Source organism: Tauraco erythrolophus, chromosome 24 (assembly GCF_009769465.1).
Source record: "Tauraco erythrolophus isolate bTauEry1 chromosome 24, bTauEry1.pri, whole genome shotgun sequence".
Taxonomy (NCBI): Eukaryota; Metazoa; Chordata; class Aves; order Musophagiformes; family Musophagidae; genus Tauraco; species Tauraco erythrolophus.
Genome location: NC_141488.1, coordinates 6490081 through 6511943, shown reverse-complemented (window position 1 = coordinate 6511943; position 21863 = coordinate 6490081). Strand labels below are relative to the sequence as shown.

The 21863-nt window shown below is 47.5% G+C and overlaps 1 protein-coding gene across 5 annotated transcripts in view; it reads left to right on the top strand.

Moving 5' to 3' along the window:
- Positions 1–3662: 3662 nt before the first annotated feature.
- Positions 3663–21863, top strand: part of NFYC (nuclear transcription factor Y subunit gamma) — a 31693-nt gene continuing 13492 nt past the window's right edge. For 4 of the 5 annotated variants that reach the window (XM_086626263.1, XM_086626262.1, XM_086626261.1 and 1 more), the window contains exons 1-3: positions 3663–3795; positions 17277–17389; positions 20890–20961. In XM_086626263.1, coding sequence (XP_086482389.1) covers positions 3756–3795; positions 17277–17389; positions 20890–20961 — 225 coding nt within the window. In that variant the 5' untranslated portion in view covers positions 3663–3755. Of the gene's footprint in view, positions 3796–17276; positions 17390–20070; positions 20179–20889; positions 20962–21863 lie in introns of those variants that run through there. The other variant, XM_086626265.1, reaches the window with a different exon arrangement.

Here is a 21863-nt window from a genome sequence, read left to right as displayed (position 1 = left end):
TCCTTTCTCCTCTGTCCTCCCAGCAACTTTGTAGTTAAATCTTTCAGGTGGGATTTCGGCAGTCCCCGAGTGTTGGCTCAGCTAACAGAGCAAGAGCAGCTGCAGCCCCTTCACTGCAGAGGTTCCCAAAATTATTTTTTTTATGTCATGAGGAATTATTAAGTACTATAAGAGCGGTAGCCGTTCCCGTGGGCTGGGTGGTACCCACACACAGGAGAGGGGCTCTCCATCCGTAGGTGACCGGGGGTCGAGAAGGCACATGGGAATGTGTTTGTGCAGTCATTGCCACTCGAAATAGAATCGTGGAATGGTTTGGGTTGGAAAGGACCTCAGAGATCATCCATTTTCATCATGGATGATGGATCATCCCTGGGCAGGGACACCCTCCACTACACCAGGTTGCCCAAAGCCTCATCCAACCTGGCCTTCAACACTTCCAGGGATGGGGCAGCCACAGCTTCTCTGGGCAACCTGCTCCAGTGCCTCACCACCCTCATGATGAAGAATTTCTACCTTAGATCCCATTGAAATCTGCCCTCTTTCAGTTTAAATCCATTGCCCTGTGTCCCGTCACTCCACACCCTTGTCCAAAGCCCCTCTCCAGCTTTCTTGTAGCCCCTTCAGGTGCTGGAAGGTCTCCCCGGAGCCTTCTCTTCTCCAGGCTGAACAGCCCCAACTCTCTCAGCCTGTCTCCATAGCAGAGGTGCTCCAGCCCTTGGATCATCTTTGTGGCCTCCTCTGGCCCCGCTCCAGCAGCTCCATGTCCTTCTTGTGTTGGGATACAGATATATAATACCAGCGAGGCATTGCTCCTCTGCAGGGCTGGAAGGTGGTGGGCTGGTGTGCACTGGTTTTGCCTGGAAGCACCTTGCATACCTCCCATAGTCAGCATTCCGCAGCTTTTATCTGAGGAATGACACAGGGAGAGAACAAAGCATTGCCAAGTAGTAGTATTTTTTTTTTAAGACAGGTTTTAACCAGTTATATTTAATAAATCACCAAGAAGATCTATTTTTAAGTTAATCTCTCCTTGCAATCTGATTCAAACTAATTTAATCCGCAGGATTGGTAAAGCATTGGCTTCGTGTTGGGTTTTTCCATATATAATCCTGGAAGCACGTTGTTTTCCAGCAGCAAACTGGATCTTGGAACGCAGCTTGCAATCCGTCGGGGTGGTGTTGAGAACCTGCTGGAAGTTGTGTGTCCGCACAGGTGAAAACGTTGTCTGGGCTTGGTGAACACGCCGTTCCCACCTTTCCGTCCGTTCCCACCTTTCCGTCCGTTCCCAGGGCGCTCTCGGGGGCTCCGAGAACCGCGGCGCGAGGCTGGGGGGCGGCTGTGCGCGTGGGCAGAGCTGCCAAGGGGCACCGCCGAGAGGTGGGCGCTGTGCCCGCGCTCGCTTCGCTTCCCGAGCGTCCCGTGAGGAGGAACGTTGGAGGTGTTTGGCCGACTGTGCCAGGGATGCCAGCGGGTAGACCGGGGCGTTTGTCCGTCGGGCAAGCAGACTGTGTTTTTGTTGGTTTTTTACCCGCTGGGTTATTTTCCAGTCTCGGTGCCCACATCAGGCTGCGGGCACGTGTTTGATCCCGCTCACCGCGCAGCCACGCCGACGTTCCCGGTGGATCGCAGGCGGGAAGTGCCACTGGACGTTACCCGCACGCCTCTTGGGGCTGCTCCTGCCCCTGCAGGTGCCACTTGGCACCGGCCCCGCGCGCGGGGTGCTCCGTGACCCGGCGGCCGGCCGGCCGGTCGGTCGGTCGGTACCCGACTGACTGCGAACGAGCCTGCAGCAGCCAACCGGTGCCGTCGGTCCGACTACCGGGAGCGCCGTTACTCGGCGGATCTCCGCGCTCCTCTCCGTGCCGGACCGCGCTCTCTCCCAGCGGGAATCCGCCCGCCCGCACCGAGGGACCGCGCCTGGCACCGTCGCGGCTCCCGCCGGTGCGTCGCGTGCGAGCGTGGGCGCGCGCGCACGTGCAGCCCGGCCGCAGCCCGCGCGCTGCCCCGTGACCCGCCGGTGCGCTCGGCGCCCCGTGACGCGGAGGCGGCGGGAGGGGGGGGGGGGGTGGGCGCTGCTGGAGTGACAGGCGGTGTGGGCCAATCGGCAGCCGCCCCACGACCCCTCTGCGTGTTTGATTCGGAGCCCAGCGGCCAATAGGAGCCGCCGGGGAGGGCCCGGCCGCCGCGCTGCGGAGGGGGCGGCGGGCGGGCGGGCGCCGCTCTGACCCCTGCGCCGCCTCTCAAGGTAACTTTAAAGCAGGAAGTGGACGGCGACGTTGCGCCGCCGCCGGCGGCCAATGAGCGGCGCCGGGCCGCGCCCCCCGCGGCGGCGCGCAGCCAATGGGTGCGGGCGGGCCGGGCCGGGCGGGCGCAGCAGGGTAGGCTGCGCGGCGGCTGTTAAAGGGGCCGGCGGCCCGGTGTGGCGGGGACGCGGCGGCCCGGCAGGCAGGGGTCAGCTCAAAGACAAAGGGATGGCGCGCAGGCCCGGTGGCCGCCGCCCCCCGCCGCAGCCGCTCCCCCGCCGGCGGGCAGGGCCTGCGGCGGCCCGGTGAGTTGGTGACGGCGGCTGGAGCCGCGCTGGCTGGGGCGGGGGGCGGCGGGGCGGCTGCGGCCCGGTGACGGAGGAGCGGGCCCGGCGGCGGGGGTTGCCCGCCCGGCCTCGGGGTGTCTCGGCCTTGCGCGGCGGGCGGAGGAGGAGGAGGCAGCGGCAGCCCGGAGGGGTGGCGGGAGGCGCCGGGGTCGCGGCCCGAGGCTGAGCCCCCGGAGCGGCGGATACGGCCGGGGGCACCGCAGGGCCGCGCCCCGCCGGGGGGGCCGCGCCGCCTCGGAGCCGGTAACCGGGAGGGCAGAAAATGGCAGCGCCTCCCGCCCGCTTCCCCGGGGCGGCCGCCGCGCTGCGCGGGGGAGGTCCGCCCCGGCCGCCCTTGGCGGGGGCTGCCCGGCAGCCGGCCCGCGGGCACCCACGGCGAACGCGGCTCCGGGGGGGGCAGCCGAGCCCCCAGAGCGCCCGCCGCGCTCCCGGCGAGCACAAGCGGCCCTTTGTTTTCGCTTTTATTTGCCCAAAAGCAGTGAAGGTCACCGGAGCCGCGCAGCCCGGCGGTGACAGCCGGAGGAGCGGGCTGGGAGCGCGGATCGCTCCCAGGTTTTCCGGCGAAAGGGGATCCGCGCGGTGCCCCCCCGCCGGCGGAGCGCAGCGCTGCTGCAGCCCGGGTTGCCGGAGCCCGGCCCGCCTTCGCCAGCACGAGTGACCTTGAAATCCCGTTGCTCCCAGTTGGCAGCGTGAAGGACAAAGTTTGTTCACGGCACTTTGAACTGGGGGGGAGGAAAAAAAGAATCGGGGGGGGGGAAAGCGAAGCTACTCCCGCTGGCTGAGGGCATGGAGGACACGGAGAACAGTTTGTAGGTGAGAATTAAAGTTAGTTTTCAGCGAGGAGTCGAGTCACATCGCAGAAATTCCTTCTCCTCCGCGCCCGCTGGGCGATGCGAAGTGTTGCCGTTACCGTCCCTGCCTTGTCTGGGGTGAACTGGGTGACATGGCTCAAGTCTTCTCAGCCCTGCTCTCATCCTTTTCTTTTTCTCCTTAATTGCTAATTGTTGACCTTAAAAGTACTGTTCGGAAAATCCGAGGTAATTACATCCTGCTGCTTATTTTTGTAGGGATATTAGAAAAGTGGGCCCTGGCACCTGAACTCGACCTGCACGTCGGTGTCGGCTGCTAACAAAGGACTGCGCCTTGGGGTTGAACTTCAACCTGAATGGTCTTCGAATTGTCACAGCCTTCAAGTATTATTTTGGGTATTTTCGTTTAAATTAAGACTGTTGAATAACATCACCTCATCTCAGGCGAAACTTAAACTTTCTGCGCTGTCTGGCATGTCATAGTAGTTTCAATCCAAGAAGGGGGCAGAATAAGAAACGTCCCCATAAGTCCATTAATAATTATTTATAATTAATAATGGTGGCTGCTCCGGTGCGTTAGTGGAACAGCAGCAACTTCTGCAGCAGGCTGTGGGTCAGAATTGGAGGATTTACTGGGAGCGTGAAGGTCATTGTTAGCATCTTTAAGCAACGATGAGACATTTCAAGATTTTTGCCTTGAAATTAGGATGTATTCAGCTGCTACGTGCTTTTATGGGGTGGCAGAACGTGAGGGCATCTGCAGCTACCGAAAGATGAAATAAGAAATCCGTCAGAAGTATTTGTTACACCCAGAGTTTGTCATACTGCATTGCTTAAAGCTTGCAGGAGGCTGTAGCTGTGCAAGAATAGGTGCTGCTTGATCTTTCTAGGTCAAGAGCAGCAGCAAAAACCTAAAGCTTTTTGTAGCACTGGAAAGGGATTTATTCACAAATTATGCCAGTTCCTGACTTTGTCTTGCAGCACCGTAAGGGAAAGGAAGGTCCTTGGATCCCGTTTTATGCTGCTTAGTGAGGTTGGTTGTGTGTCCCCTCTGCCCCAAAGGTCCCCTGGACTTCTGTAGTGGTTGCACCTGCTGGAAATGCAGGCTCAGAAAACAGGCTCATCTTTTTCCTTAAGGAACTTTTCCATGCTTGTTTGTTGTCCTGACCCAGCTGGCAGCACAGGTAGGGAAGGGGTAAAGGACAGATTGATTGTGGGAAATTGTTATCCCTGGGTTGAGCACCTCGGTGGCAGGGGGGAGGAGGAGGAGGATGCTTGTGTGCCTCGCTGTGAGGGTGGTGGAGGCCCGCAGGAGGTCACCTTTCAAGCCAGTGTGTTTGGGTTTGGTTGGTTTGTTTGTTTTTGTTTTCATCAGACTAGTATCTTGCATTTATATAATGTAGCATGACATCTGTATTTTAATAGTGTGGGCACATGAAGTGGTTTCTTAATTTTTCAGGGTTTAGCGATCTGCCCATGTTGTAAGTGAATTAATTTTGTGGGGTTGTCGACTTAAACTTTTTAATTATTATGTTTTGATGAAAAAGACAGTTTACTTTATGTTTCAGAGAATCAAAAAATGTAGCAGCTGTTACAAGGGGCACTGACAGCAAGATCAAACTTCAGGATATCTGCCAAAGCTTCCCAAGACTTACAGGAAGGCTTTTTTTGGGGGGGGGTTGTTCTCAAAAATGTAAGATTTTCTACATGCTGAGATGTCACTGGGGGGATTTTTTTCCATTGTCTGTTTATAACTTGCTCTGCTATTTGGTCACTTCCTGATAAATCAAAACAGGTCACTTCCAGTTGTCTTTTTTCATTCGGTGAAGGTGACCCAGAAGGATATAGATTTGCATGTTTATAATACAGGATCATTTTTTGAAAAAATAAAAAAATAACAAAGAGAGAAAGGCCTGATCAGACCGTCCTGTCTGCCTGTTGAGCAGTACAAGTTGTGCTTCATTGAAGTAAGATCTGCTGATCTCAGGAAGCAAAAGGCTTATGGTTGTTTCTAGGAAGATAATTATTTTTAACTTTTTCAAGAAGCCGTTTGATAATTTAACTTATAAAAGTAAGTAATAGGAATGTTGAATATTAGGACAATCCCTATAGAAAAACAACCCTGCAGCCCCCTGTAAGCAGCATGTTTATCTTACTTTTCTACCCAGAATAACAAAGTTCACAGAAGACATGCCCAGTTACAGACTGGTATGGCCTTAAAACCATCACAAGTTTGTGTGAATAACTCATGTTTGTCATTCACAGTTTTCTAGGTTGCATCTCCAGCTGTCCTGCTGTAGTTTGAATAATTCTTTCTGCCTTCCCCTTTAGCAGCACGATGGTGGTTGAGCCTAAAAACGCAGCCAAAGAGCAAAGAAACACGCAACACTTAAGGCTAGATGAAAATTAAAGCATAACTTTGCCCTGAATGTGCTGCAGCATCTGTGTGCGAGCGCAGGATCGTGTGACAGCTGTCTGCCCCAGCTGCTGCCTGCGTCCCCGTGCCGCCGGGACGTTCGTAGCCAGCACCCAGTTCAGCTTTTTCAGCCAGTGAAACTGTGTGGCTATCAAAAGGATGAGAAAGTGTGAGAAATTGACGTAGAAACTTGTAATTTAATGCGGAATTATTTATAAATAATTCAAAAATATCAACTAACATCTAAAAAAAAATACCTCAGGGCTGAATGTCTGTTTAATCCATACTGTCTTAACAGGCATTTTGCTTGTGCTTGTACTCCAGAGCAGTAAATGTCTGTGTTGCACGATCAGAACGGCTGCTGCCTAAAATGCAAAGTAAGAGAAATGGGCAAACCAGCCCAAATGCTGGCCAGACCCCTCTTGCTTTTGTGAGCTGTCAGAGGTGGTCTCTGAGATGGGTGCCTGGGTGTTGACACCAAATAGACACCACCAAAGCTGAAAACCGTCGTTGGAATTTGAAACGTTTGAAGCGTTTTCTGAATAAATTGGGCCAATCTCTTGGTTAGCACTGCTGAGCCCAAAATAGGACCTGTGGTCCTGAAAATGTGTGGATTTTTGTTTGTTGGGGCTTTTTTGGATTTCATCTTTGACTTGTATTGTGTAAGTTCAGGGTGTGTGGCAAGTACTTTTGCTTTGTGACTACCTGATATCACTACAGTTGTGAAATTTCATTCCCATATGGTACAAGTCTGGGTGAGATGCCTCCAGGAGCAAGGCACCACCTTCATGTTTCTCGCTAGATTTTTTTCTATAAAAGTGCAAGGATGCAGCTATTCCAGACTGAGACCAAGTAATTTTGTTAAGGTGAGTTTGTTATCTTTTTTTTTTTCCTTGTTATCTTCATTATGTCTACTTTTAAAAGGAAGCAAGTAAACCGCATGCATGGCAGGACTGGGAATGGCATTGTGAGGTGTGTAGCTTGTAATTTCTTTTAAATTTGTGAAGCTGCAATACATAACATCAGTTTTGTGCCAAGTTGATGGAGGTTGAAGTTTGTAAGGTGAAGTACATGATGTGCAGTCTTGTTTTGGTACGCGCCAACTGTTTTATCATGCGAACTAGTCTTGACTAACGAACAGGCTTTACTTAGAAGAACGTTTCCATTTCTGCTGGGTGTTTAATTTAGGAGCCAGAGAGTCAGCACGATTCATCTTAGACACTTGTTATTTGTCTGGGAATTTTCTTCTTCTACTTCTTACTCTGTGCGCTTGCCTGCCAAAATTGCACTGCAAAGAGCCACTATTTAATAACGTTTAACTGTCGAAACACCAAATATCAAGTGTGACCCTTGTGCTCTTTCATTTAAAGAAGAAAGGAGGGTAAAACAACCAGTACAAACAGCAATTCAGATTATTTTGTTTGCTTTAACTTTTTTTTTTTAAAAAAAAAAAGTCCTGTGCTATTTTTTGTGGGGTTCCACTATTTGCAGCCTCGTTTTTGACTTGGTGCTGCACTGTGGGGAGATACTTCTGGACTCTGTAGCATGGTTTCTCATGCTGTGCCATGCTTCTGGTGGGTTTCTGATACCAGCCTCTAGTGTGTTTGTGCCCTCCCAAACCCCTGGCCAGTGTTAAATACAGTCCACGTGTGTTTTCAGTCTTTCTGTGCGCTAATTAATGTGGTCTGCTGCTGGAGAGAGAACTTTTTAACGGTGCTGTTAGGTACAGAAACTCAATGCATCTGTAAAAGCAGGTATTATTCCTGATTTTTTTTGTCTCCTGAAGGAGTAAAGCCAACTGATAATCGCCTGCCCAAGACTGCAGCGTGCCATTGTCTGCACTAGCAACTGCCCTTAACTGCCAGGTCACGCCGTCTGCTGTGTTAAAAGGGTATAAAAAGTATATAAGGGTATAAAACAACACAGTTCCTCTGGGCACCTGTGTGTGTGTTCAGTAAAATGCCTTTTGCTGTGCTTTGTCTGTGCTGTAGGATTTTCTCTTCCCCTGTGCAGCTGAAGCATCTTTGGAGACTCAGTTCTCGTTCCCGTCGAGTGTGTAGCACGTGCCTTCCTGCGAGGCCATTCCCAGCCCAGTGAAAGGTACTGGTATGCTTGTAGTTTTACGCAGCTCTCTGCAAGATCAGGGCTGTAATTTCATAACAAACTCGGTATCAGGAAGGTTATCTGGCCAGTTTCTGCTCTGCATGACTGCAGTAAGGGTGGTTACTCTGGCCCTGCCACCTCCCCTCCAGAGGAGCTGGGATCAGCTCTGCTGCTCACTTTCTCCCTGTTGAGTGGGTAGTGGAGAGGCAGCTCTCACCCCAGTGTGCCGAAACCCAGCTGCCATGTCCGGGGTTGGGAGAAGGGAGGAGCAGAATTCCTGCAGTAGGTACTGGAGTGGAGAAGGGGAGAGTAGGAGGCACGGCTGTGTGTGCGTGATCCAGCAAATATCGATTGCAGATCAGCAGTGGGAGTGATGCAAAGCTGACCTGGCCCTGCCAGCTGCTGAAACCAAACTTCCCTGGTTTAACGAGTTGTGTGTGTTGTGGGGAAGCTGTAATCCAGATCTCTCCCTGACTTTGCAGGCGATTTGGGCTTCATCCGAGGTGCAGCGTTCGATTTAATGACAACAAAAGTAATGCATTAGAGCTATTGGGGAGCTGCTCAAACAGTGCTTTGAAGATGGAATAACCTACTGCTAAATATTCCTAGGAAAAGAGGGCTAGACAGCACCTGAAGAGGTCATCTTGCTGATTTTTTTCTGCCCTAAGGCAAGATCAACTCAACTCAAACACCGTTTTGCAACCTGCTCTTAAAAGCCTTTAGCAGTAAGTACTCGGTGTCCTCCGTAGGTAATTTAGTGCAGCGTTTAACTAGCCTGACAATATATTCCGTTCAATTTCCATTTTATTGGACACGAGAAATCTGCAAATAGGCACCTTATCCAGCAGCCTAGAATGATTCTCCTGTCAGCTGAAATCACCCACTTACGGCGCCAGCTATATGCTTAGGGGATTATGTGTGTGTACTATCACAAGAGGGAACAGATAAAAATAAAACTGAGGAATTGCAAAACTTTCTTAGAATAGCCCATTGGAAGGAAGTGCTTGTGTTTTGAGTTATGTTGGTTTCACTGAAAGCTTCCTGAAATTGGCTTTAAAAAGTTGAAAGGTCATGTTTTTATGAAAAGCCAAACTTCAGACTTTCCTAATTGTGATCATTACCTTCTTCCACGGTCTGAGAGGCTGCCTTAGATTTTATAGCACTATTTTAGAGAAATGGAATAGTATTCCCATAACTTTTGGATAAATAAATCTAGCATTAAACTCTAAGACTTCTGATTTTGGCCTATGGTTTAGCTATAACTTTATTCATAATTTGTTGCCTGTAGATAACGATGGAAGTTTTTATGCTTTAATAATAACAGCATCATTGCTGCTGTGATGTGCTGAAATAATTGTACTGTCTGTGTACTGCTATGGATTATATGGTCAATTTTATGTTTCATTTTTTTTAAAATGTTCCTGCTTCCTTTTTATTGTGATCTGGAGTACTGGGTTTTGTTCAAAGCTGATCTTGCATCCAAAAAGCCTTGTGTAAATCTCTTTAAACGTGGTGTTCCCTCTCCTCCCCCCGGCGCTTGTTCGGGTAATGTTTTATAGGCAAAGCCTTTTCTGTGCTGCCTTGTTGACATACCAAAACTGGAAATGAGTCTCAACTGGATGTCTGCATTGAAGTCACTCCTCCCTTCAGAAGGCGTTTGGCACGTTTAGGGATGGCAGCACACGTCAGCCTGGTTCTCTCCAAGCCCTGTTCCCAGGGCGTGCATTTGCTGTTTTTTCTCATGGAATCATTCAAAACATCAAGAGCCAAAGGCTGGCATGTCGTAACCCCAGATCCTTGCATGCCATGACTTGCGTCTTTCCTTTTGATTCAGCAGAGCCAGGCACAAATCTTAGTGGTTCTTCCATCTGCCGTAGTGTTCTGTGCCATGCTGCGGCAACATCTGATTTTTCTAGACCTCTTTAGCAAGATCTCAAACTTGGTTTGTTCAGCTCTTGCCACTGGTGGCAGCTGCCAGTTCCTCACCAGGTCGGAAATGTGCTGTGGAGATGGGGTTTGTGTATGGTTTTGATGGGACTTGTAACTGCAGTGCCTCGTTTCATAGCTGGGAAACCTTCTGTAGAGGGTGCTACACTAGTTGTGTGCCCATCTAAGATTGCGTTGCCGGTGCCCACGTGGAGCCCTTCTTCACCTGGTCTCTCTTGTTGCTGTGTCAGAAGCCAGGTAGGTTCCCTTGGCAAGGCTGAATCGCTCTTGCTGCTCTCCTGATCAAAGCTGGAGCTTTGATGAACAAGGAGGTGCAGAAAACGGATACAACACAAAGTCCGTGGCATTGGTTTGGAAAAAACGTGTCTGTTGGCAGTGCCAGCTCTACTGCCAACATGACTCAGGTTTCTGAATTGCATTATTGGTTTGAAACCATTTTACATAATTGGGCGGGCAAGGCCTGAATATTAAGGCAGAAGAAGAAACCATTGATCTTGCACACGATTAGGAACTACTTTTACACCACCACTGCCGCCCCCAAAGCAAGTAAAAGTAATTCCTGGCTGCACTTCTGGCACTTTTGTATTTCCAGCCGTGCTGTGCATTTGTGCTGCTTGGTCTTTGTCTAGTGAACATGTAGTTTGGAACTGTAATGGAAATAAATTGGATCTTATTTTGTGAAAGGAGGCTTGACTGAAAACGGGTACCTATGTTGACTTGAGTAGATCTTAAAGCAGAGAAAATGTGCGGTGAATCAAGGTGCGATCTCTCTGTGGAAGCAATTTTGGACCATTAACATGACTCCTCAAAGGTTTCTTTTAAAATCAGATGGCGTGGGACATAATGTCATGCAAACCAAGGGCCGTTGATCTGCAGCACAAAATGCTTGCTGTGGAGACCAAGGGTTGCTGTCGCAGTCTGCTTCAAACTGTACGTTCTGCATTGGATGTTCTGATGCTGCCAGTTGCTCTAGTTGGAGTAACGGGGCAGTATCTCGCAAAGGGTGCTGGTGTGTGACTCTTGCATGGAAGACAGCTCCTTTGCTCGCATTTAAAGAAATATTTTACTACATTCATCTAGAACTGTATTCATTCTTCTTGTGGAACTAGTTCTTGGTTGCTAGATTGTTCCTTCTGATTCTGGCAGGATCAGGTGTCTGGCGCTTGTTGCTACACAGAGCTCATTCTTTAGATATGCAAGTGTGACTCTGCACATTTTACTTTTAAATCAAGGGACAGGCTCCCAAAACAGAACGCTTCAGTTTTGAGAGGTAGTGCATCAGCCTGGAAGTATCACAGAATGCCAGGATTAGTGTTTATTCTAAATATTCACTTTTCGGCTCTATGGATCTATTTTTAATTCTTCAGACCTCCAGAGTTTTTGCTAGGTGCTGTGGCATTGGGTTTTATTCTTTGCTAGTAGAGATGGTATATTTTAAAAAAAATAAAGAGGAGCTGCATTGCTTGTTTTCTCCTTTTCTGTAACACTACTTCCTAGTAATTATCTTGCGAGTCTTGTGGGATAGTGGATGTCGTAAAGCATCTTCGGAAGAGTCGTGGGGGGATTTTTTTTGAGGGAAAGCCTTCTAAACATTGTCAGTGCAGAGGTGGTAAATCTGTATTTGGGTAGTGGCAGAATCTAGCAGGGGGAATTTGTTTTTGCAATGGCAGTTTTCAGAAATATTTGTGCGTTGCCTGTATTTGTAGCAATAATCCAAGGATGTAGGCAAAACGCTTACCTGAGCTTTTGTCTGATTTCCTTTTAGCCTCCATCTTACTTCATATCGAGCCATCTTTTTAAGGCATTTGGGTGGAATCTGCTTGTACTGCCGTGTAACACAACACTGTAAAACAGGCTCTTTCCCGTAATGTAGGTCATGGGAACGTGACTGTACCGTATGCAAAGAACCTGACGTTTCTGATATCACCAGGGTCTGTGGTACTTGATGATGTTGCTGAGTTAATGCCTCCTTCTTTGAGAGCCTCAAGGCTTCTCAGTACTTCCCTCTGGTATTCACCGTTTGCATATCCTTTCAGGATTTGGATAAATTTCCTTTAGATCCGCTCTCCACCCAGCTGATTTTTTTCGGTTGACTTCTTAGTCAAGACCAGCTCGGGAATAACTTAAAAGTAAGCACGAGGAGCTGTGCCATGACCCTCACTGGCTGGGGAAGTTGTTCTCCTGTTCCCATTCCCAAGCTGACTTGGTGAGCAGCACCAGCGATTCCCAGGAATGTCCTGTGACTGTGGCTGGTAGCAGCTGCTCTGTGGGGTCTGGTGGGCTGTTCCTGGCTATTTTTCCAGCTGAAGAGCTCTGGGTACCTGCTCCAGGTGGAATCGCAGTATCAGAGATCTTGGGTTTATTTGTGGTTATACCGTAGTTCGTGTTTTCAATAGCAGGTTCTTGCTCAAGCGTGCGGATTGTAGGCATCCAGGGTGAGACAGCTTCGTTTGACTGCTTCCCCCTTCCCACGGCATTAAATAAAGAGCACAAACTAGTGTCTGTTTAAAAAAAAATAAAAAATAAAAAAGCAACAAAAAAACTAACCACAAACACTAGAGATGTCTTCATGCTTGCTTTGTGCTCCTCTGAAGTGAAGCTCTTAAGTGTGTCAGCTGCCACAGGGTTTTGTAAGTTTAATGTTTGTAAAAGGTGTTCTGCTCCGGTGAGCAGCAAAGCTCTAATTGCCAAGTGTCGGTGTCGTAGTTGTCAGATGTGCTTGCCAATCTGCTCTGTAATCACCTCCGGGCACCTTATGGGTTGTCCACAGCTTTTTGGCCTTCAGTTTTGTCGTGGTTTAGCCCAGCCAGCAGTGAAGCCACTGTGCAACCACTCGCTCCCTCCTCCCCGCCGTGGGGTGGAAAGGAGAAAAATGTCACAAAAACCTTGGGAGTAGAAATAGGAACAGGGAGGCATCGCTCACCAACCATGGCCCTGGGCGGAAGAGACATGGCTTGGGGACAAATCAATTTAATTCGTTATCCGTTACTTAAGATAACCAGAAACAAAGCCAGATCTTAAAAACACCTTCCCCCACCCCTCCCTTCTTCCCAGCTCTACCTCCTCCCCACAGCGGGGCAGGGAGACTGGGAATGGGGGTTGCATGTCAGTTCGTCACACGCTGTTTCCACTGATCCTTAAGAGAGAGGACTCCTCATGCTCTTCCCCTGCTCCAGCATGGGATCCCTTCCCACAGGATAGAGCTCTCCATGAGCTTCTCCAGCATGAGTCCTTCCCATGGAATCCAGTCCTTACCCATCAGACTGTCCGGCACAGGCTTTTCCCATGGAGTCACAGTCTCTTGGGGCGCAGCCACCTGCTCCAGTGTGGAGTCCCTTCCCACAGACTGCAGATGCGTCTCTGCTCCACTGTCAGTCTCCAGCAGCGTGGGGTCCTCTCCCGTGGAGACTGTCCTCTGTGAACTCCTTTGGGTGCAGGTGTCTCTGCTCATCTCTGCACAGCCCGGTTTTCAGGTCACAGGCTCCTGGGACTCGCCCTGGTGGTTCAGCTGGACCTGAGGTCAGCGTGGCACCCCTGTTTGCTTTGCTGCAGCACCCAGCACACTGGTGAGATGGCAGTTTTTGAGTCAGCGCTGTGCAGAGCAGAAGTGTGCCAAGCTTGCAAGGTGCTTGCCCAGCTTCTGTGTAGAGATGCAGCATTGCTGGAATCGGCAAGTTCTCTCTCGTTGTGGCTATGCTTTGTGGCAACCAGGTGACACAGGAGATGGACTGTAACTTCTATCATTCAGCACCAAGCTGGTGTCAGAGTAGCCCCTTTACTCTTAAAACTTCTGAGAGACTGTACCCTGCATTGCACGAGTGGGGGTTGTGGAGGAAATCTGTAGAGGAGGAAGGATGAAGTTATAATGAAGCTCTAAAATTCCCCGGCATATCAAAAAAACCCCGACAGGCTCAGACACCGATGCTGTGAGATCAGAGGAACTGCCTCCCTGTTAGCTTTGGTGGACTTCTGTTGTGTGCTTGGGTATTTTTTTTTTGTTGTTGTTGGCACCAATCCTGATATGAGGCATTCTTACAGGCAGAGAGCACAGCTTCCCCTTGGGTGATGGGACTTACCCAATTGCAGAGGAATGGTTTCATTAGTGAAGTTTGTCCTGCAGAGCCCGTGCCGTAGGTTTGCCTGACAATTTGGGTTTTTCTCTTTTCCTTACAACCCTCCTCTAACGCCTGCAGACACCTTCAGCGCCACTTATGTATCTGTATTCTAATGGGAAGAAATTACTGTTCTGAGTGGTTTTAACCTGCTTAGGCTTTTATTGTGGAGTTCACAGTGATGTCATTCGAGAAGTTTTTTTTCAGAAAATCAGCCTACTGCTGACTCTTGTTTCTACTCTTACTCAATTTCCTACCAGTTATCCTAAACTGTCACTTAAAGCAGCAATTGTCCCGTGGGTCAAGCATCAGGCTGTTCATTTTGCATTCTGAAATCAGTCCTGTGTTTACCTTGAAGATAGAATTTTTTTTTTTGTATTCATCAACAGGACTTCTTAAATTATAGATGACTGGAGTGAGCCATTTCTAGCTCTTCCTGAAATCTGGATGAATGCCAGAGACATGTACTTAACGCAAGAAATTTGCTTTTGCCTGCGACAGGAGGTAAAGTGGTGGTGGTGGAATCTTCTTCCTCTTTGCTCCATGAGCTTTCTTCTTTTTTTTTTTTTTTTACCTGTTGTTTTTTAGGGTTATGTAGAGCGTTTAAGTGGGTTGGATGCAAGTAATTTGTATTTTTAAATAAAGCCTTGAAAAGTGATTTGGCTTGTCTTCAAGATGAATTGCATCTCCTGTTGCAGAAAAGACCCCGTCGTGTTAATGTTGAAATATTGCCAGTACAGGGCAGATTTCAAGGATTAGCTTTTATTTATGTGCCTAAACTATTTTTTTGTCTGCCTTTGACAATGCAGATCAAGAGGGGGAGAATCAAATGCCAGTTTAACTCTCTCATTAGAATATTTAGCTCTCTGTATTTTCTTATAAATACTTGAAATATCTTAGTTTGCAGGTGGATAGTATTATAATGCAAATTGTTGTGGAAGACTCATCAAGTAACTTGTCAGTCACTTATTTCCGTAAGTTCCTTACCTGGAGTTCTTCCTGTCTCAAACTGTTGCTTTGAAACTGAAAATACGATCTTCTGACCTCCTCTTTGTCATCCTCGGTCAAAATCCCCTCCGGCTCTTCCCACACTTCCCGTGTCCCCTTCTCAGGTGGATGAAAGGAAAATGTGACGGTTCAGAGTCTGCCTTGGAAAAGTGTAGGCTGCACGAGGTAACGAACCAACGTCTGACATTCATCTCTTTGATCTGTTAATAAGATTTTTATGGATCGTCGTTGCCTTGGAATAGTAGATTTTGAAAGCACTGGCAGTTGGCCGCTGCCTCCCGTTGGTGTTTTGGTGTGTTGTACGGTGTTGCAGCGCTTCCCTTCGGCGTGAGGAAGGACCCAAATAAACCTTTACATGGTGGATGAAAAGCCAACGGGGGTTGTAATGTCTCTGTCAGAGCTAAATGTGCTCTTGTGTCTTTTTCCATTACATGGCGACGTACAAATATCTGCATCTCGAGATCTTCCCCTATAGAAACCGTGGCGCCCCTTCTCTCTTGCTGGAAGTTGAGAGACACAGAGATTTACTGTTTGTACGTGGTGTGTCATTGATGGAAACTTCAAAGCTGCTCTGGGTGACCCTGAGAACGTTTTGGAGAGGGACTTTTTACAAGGGCATGTAGTGACAGGACAGGGGCAATGGCTTTAAACTGAAAGAGGGGAGATTTAGATTAGATCTAAGGAAGAAATTCTTCACTCCGAGGGTGGTGGGGCACTGGAGCAGGTTGCCCAGAAAAGTTGTGGCTGCCCCATCCCTGGAAGCGTTCAAGGCCAGGTTGGATGAGGCTTTAGGCAACCTGGTGTAGTGGAGGGTGTCCCTGCCCATGGCAGGGGGGTCGGAACTGGATGATCTTTGAGGTCCCTTCCAACCCAAACCAGTCTGTGATTCTATGATTTAACATCAGTAACTCGACTTCCTCTGCTGTTGTGCTCTTGAGAAGCACGCGGTGACTCTTCTGGCCTTCACCAAGATGCTTCCAGAGCATGGGAAGCACCAAGTCCCCTCCTGCTGGCTTGTGTCTTGGCAGATCCTGTGTGTGCCTGTGTTTTTGGAGTGTCTCCCCCATCCTTCCGGGCTGCGATCCCTGTTGGGAATCCTGCCGGAGCCACAGGCTCCTGTCGCGCAAGAGAAGCCGGCAAGGCTGGTCCTGGTGTTCCAAGGGGTTCCCAAGTTGTGCATCTGACTTTGTTTTACTATTAACTAGAGCCGTCTTAGAGTTCCTCATCAAAAAGACACAACTTGATCTAGGAGTTTACTGGGGAGAAAAGAATGGTGTCAGCTGGAATTCGAGATGTGCCAGGACAGCGCCACGTGGGCTGGCACCGTCTCGGTCACTCGAGGATGAGGATGGTCCATGCTGCATGTCCCAACCTCTGCTCCATCTTCACTGCAGCACAGCACGGCTGTAGGGGAAGGTCTGAACCCAGTTATTGCCCCTTTGTTTTTTCCATGTAAGCTCCTGATGACGACTGGTACATACAGGAAATAAAGCCGTTCTCCAAGATATGAGTTAATGAAAGCCCAGGCAACGTCCAGTATCAATTCAATAATAACCAGACTCACTTAACATCCTGCAGTTGCAGAATACTAAGTGACAGGCATGAGGCTTTTTAAAAATTGTTTCAATTAAAAGATTTGAATTTTAAATCTTACTTTGTGCTTTTGACATCCTGCCTTATAGAGACTGTTAATTTCTCCTGTTGATTATACCCAAGGAGAAGAGGTATTTTAAAAATAGCGTAAAGCCACAAAACCTGACACCTTTCAAATAGGTACAGAAGCAACTGGATCATTACACTTTTTAGAAATCTTACCGGGCTGACATTGACATGCTGTTTTCAACTTGAGGGGGGTTTACTGCCATATCCTGCACTGTTGTTGGCTGTAACAGGCAAGAGAAAAAGTGATTTTATAATAGGTGCAGACTGGAGTGTGAGCTGTGACTGGTCATCAGTTATTGTTTGTGACTCCTTGTGAAAAGGCACAGCTCTAATAGGGGAATAAGGAGGCTATTTTTGCTTTCAATTCTTAGGGGTTTTTTAATGTTCTTTTTCAGTCTTTGGAAAAATGAAAAAAATCTAAAAAAAAAAAACACTTGCAGAGGCTGTGAGTAGCTCTGCATTGTTGCTGCAAAACCTGGACTGGCACATCTTATTTTGACAGTTTTCCAGAGCGATGAGCCAGGCTGGCCCCTTCCTGTATTCCTGGGACTTGGAGGGAATCTTTGGGAGCCCTGGACTCCTGCCTCCCGCCCTCCCTCAGTGCTAACGCTTGTTTTTGTTCCTCCCAGCTACCGAAATGTCCACCGACAGCAGCTTTGGCACAGCTGGCAACAGCGATGCCCAGCAAAGCCTCCAGTCCTTCTGGCCGCGAGTGATGGAGGAGATCCGCAACCTGACGGTGGTGAGTGTCCTCCTCTGCCGTGTTGCTTCTGATGGTGGTGAAAGGTGCCTGGTCACGTCTGGTAGCAAGATCAGCTTCAGCTGGAACGTATTCCTGCTGGATCCAGTGGAGTTGGCTGTTCACACGCTGGGAGGTGGCCTGAAGAGCCGATAAATAATCGTTCAGCTGGGCTTTTGAGTGTCGGCTCCAGCTGCCAAAACTGGAGATGGGAGTTGATTCACAGCACAGGGAGGTGGAACAGTCGTACCTTCAGCTCGTTCTGGACTGAGCAAGAAGTCAAAGTTGACTCAGAGGTTCTTCTAGCGGGCTGAGCGATGACCGTGGCTGTCTTCTAGGGAAGTGCCAAGGAATTGTCTTCTGTTTGCAGGGGGAAAGGGAAGTGAGTTGAAAATGGCTACAGGTATGAGGGTGGCTGCCGTGAGCTGGTTTAGCTAACAGAAGATTGTGAGACGTTGTACTTCATGGGCTGTTCAGGTTCTGTATCATAAAATGGGTGACCAGCGTGTGAGGGAACCCTTGTCCACCCCAAAGGACAAGCCCCAGCAGTACACCCTGGGAGGTGTTACTGTTCAAAATACCATGTGCTCTCTTCTCCCTTCATAAATTCAAACACCTGGCTGTTGGCAGTTAGTTACAATTTTCTGAATTAATTGTTGAGTTTAGATTTTTGTGTAGCACAGTTCTGCCCTCTTTCAGAACCGTCTCCTTTGACATGCCTGAAGTTTTGAAAATCACTCAAATGCCAAGTGCATCGTTATCACTTGCTTTATTAATTTAAAGACATTTGATTAAAAAAAAAATCATGCATAGGCTGAGAATAAGAATTGGACTAAGTAGCTTCTGGTTTTTTTCCATCCTCAAAAGAGATGTGCCTGAGAACAAGGGCATATAATAAAAATGACTTTTTGAGATAGACTGACAGATTACTGTGATACAGTGGTCCTGAAAGCACACTCCTGTGCTTTTAATGTGACGGGAAACAAAAGAACTCCAGTCAAAGAGGGGCTGTTCAAAGTGAAAACCCCAATCCAGCAGTCTGAAGATAAGCTGCTTTTTTCAGCCTGTGTGCAGATAGTTGATTAAAGAAACAGATGTAGAAATTTGTATGCATAACCAGAATTAATTACTTTCCTCTTTCAGCGCAGTGAATTCTTGTGTTCCAGAGCTGTAGTTTGTCTTCATCTCCACATGAAAGGGGTTTATTCTGCAGCTTATCAAGTATAGGCAGCTTAATTTTTAACTGTCGAATGAATCTATTTATCGCATTGCAAGCTAGCAAGTCATTGAAAATTTAACTGAGGACAGCGAGGGGAATTGGAAAGGAAAAGGGATAACTGCAAAACATTCCTCTGCAGTTGTCCTCTGCATAATCAGATCCCGAAATTTATTGTGCATCTGATCGAAAGTGCTCCCGTGGATGGGGATGTAAGTAAACTTAAGGCTCATCCGCATGTGCTGCATGGCGGAGGTCGGAGCAGCTGTTGGATGGAAAATCCGCTTTGATTGCCTGCGTTTCGGGGCTGTTCCTGCCTGGTGTTCTGTGTTTGCCATGTGCCACCAGTAGCGAAAGTTCAGAGGGGAAAAAACAAGGGAGCTGCTTTAGAAGAACAAACCAGAGCTCCCTGTTCAGTCCTGTATACCAGAAAGGACTGTAGCCTGGTCTTGGAGAAATAGGAAACAGGACTCAGCTGAAACGAGCTCCACAGTGAGTTAGAAGAGGCCTGTGAAAACATTGAGACCTAATTTGGAAAAAAAAGAAAAGATGAAGAATTGGTGTCTAAAGTTTGTTCTGCTGGGTAGTAGCCAGTAGTGGTCATGCTTCCCTTCACCGTGGTACTTGTGTATTAATTTTGATTTATGTGACGTTTGCCTGTCTGCCTTAAAGGAATAAAGGAGCTTTAATTCTTTTCTAACTTCTCCCACTGTCTCTCTTCCCTAAAAATTTAATAGCGTTGTACCTGTGCACGTCTAGTTGCAGTTCATTTAAGAGTTTCACAAATTAGAAATTTTGTCCTCATCTTTCTTTGAGGCTTGCTCAAAGCTCACGAGACTCTTTAAAAAGGAACGAGCTTTTAACAATAACTAAATAAATAAAACCAAAAAAAAAAAACCTTTGGGATATTTTTCCAGGCCCTAGCAACCCCTTAGCTTGTTTATGTGACAGTCACTGGTGTTGTAACCCTGAGCACATTGTGTGTTCAAGCTCAGGTCCCAGCTCTGGCTGCCCCTGTTCTCCCATTGCCCCAAATCCTTCCAAAGTACCACATTCACCAGCAGGATGCAACAGCCCTTGGCATTCATAATTTTTTTAATATATAAATTAAATAAAATGCCCCCTGCTGGAGTGCTGGCTGGACCACACACAACCTCCATGTTTTGCTTCAATAGCAAAAACCAGCATTTTCAGCATTTTTTCCCCTCTTTTGTTTCACTAACACGTCTTGCAGTGCTCCCTTCCCTAGAGAAATGAGTTTCCTTTTATTTTCTATGACATTTTTGTTAAGAAGGGAAGACTTTTCTTAGAAGTCCTTTGTGGGTAGAGATTCTGCGCTCCTGATTCAGTGGTACGTAGCCTCAGCCTTTCTCTCTCTCTTTTTTTTTTTTTTTTTTTTAAGAAGCTCCTGGTAGCAACTCACTATGGATTTTTTTTTTTATTGTTATTTTCCTATTTCTGTCTTCAGAGAAGAGAGACCAGTGTTTGCAGTGAAGCTCAGCAGTTTCCCTAACCCTGAGAGCTTTCTGCAGGGAGAATCTCTCCAAGCGATGTGTTCATGTCTCCTCTCGTGCAGGTGGTGCCTCGGTGGTGTCTCTGCTGCTGCTCCCAGTAGGACATGCTGGGAGCCCATTGGAGCGGGATGAGTCAGTACAATGACAGCGCTCACTCTCCATCTCCTAAACCATCATTACATCATTTTGAGTCAGCAGTTCTCTTTGCTGGAAAATAGTGAGAAATCCAGCTAAAACCAGGAATAGAAGAAATATTTTTTTTTTAACAAGATTCTTTCAAGGTTTTTAACACCAAAATTGGTATTGGACAACGAGGAAGTACAAATAAAGCAAGGATGGTTTCCTCCGGTGGCCCCACATAGCTCTTGTTTGCCTTCGTTTTCTCTTGTGACTTTTTGTAAATTCCAATGGTTCCTGGGTCCCAAGACAGCTAATTGAATTAGTTGCTTCACATATAAATAGATGCAGAAATGTGTGACATTAGAAACGTTCTGTTCTGCAGAATGATTTCAACTTTGAGGTGAAATAGTAGATACAAGTGTCTGGCAGAAGATTTAAGTACAATTATATCGGTATAAAATACAGAAAAGCAAATGTCAATTTTTGGACCTGAGGGGAAGCTGCCATACCTGAAAGAAAATAAGTTATTTTTATGAATTAATTTTAGCCAGTTTAGTTCTAGGCAATATAGACTTGTTTTAACATTTCTTATCTTACCTTTGTTTCCAGTTAAGTATCAGTAAAGAGTCTCTCAAATGTGAATCTCTCTGCAGAAAGACTTCAGAGTTCAAGAACTCCCTCTGGCTCGTATTAAGAAGATAATGAAACTGGATGAAGATGTGAAGGTACACTCGTGGGTTTTTTCTTAAGTGGGTATTGCAGATATAATTCTTTGCAATTCATTACTTATTACTATCATTATTATTATTTTTAAAGCACGTTTCAACAGTTGCCTTGAATGCAGCTTTAGCTGGCCTTGTATATTTAAACTGAGCTGGGAAAGCAAAATCATTTGGGATCTTTGTTGAAGACTTTTGCAGTTTTGCCTTCTGGTAAATGCCAGTCTACTGTATAATCCTGTGTATTTCCTGTTTTTTCTAGTGCTTAACTGTCTTTTCTCATGTTTCCTCCTTGTTTCTCTCTACTCTTCCTTTCACAAAGCTACAGAGTGTTTAGTGTGAAGAGTTGATACCACTTAAATGCGTGCTATGCTGTTTCAAGTTTTATGGAAAAAATAAAAAATCGTTTAGGTAGATAATATGGGTCTGATACCAGTATTTGAGCTGAACCCTTGACATGTGACTGATGACAACAACACATGAATTAACTGATGAAAACTTAGCAACGTAAAAGGAAGGAGAAGGGAATCACCTGCAGGGTTTGACTCTGCACTGCTCCGGTCCTCCCTGCTTTTGAAGTTGGAAAACCATCAGGCATGTAACTCCTGAGAGACAAGAGAATGGTTTGCTCTTTCTCCTTGTTTTTCTCAACGTGACACCATCCTTCTGTTAGGAGAAGCTTCAGCGTTTAAATGAGATCCTGGGAAAGGTGTGTGTCGTCTCCCTGTACGGGGGAGCTGTTCATTCAGCCTGGAAGCGGCTGAACCCAATTAGTGCCGGATTTTTAACGAAGAAGGGGAAGATGAGATTTTAGGGCAGGGGATAAGTCTCTGGCCTGTCTGGAATATTATTTAACTAGAAAGCTGTACTAGGGAGTAAACATTAATGCCAACTCAGCTAATAATGAA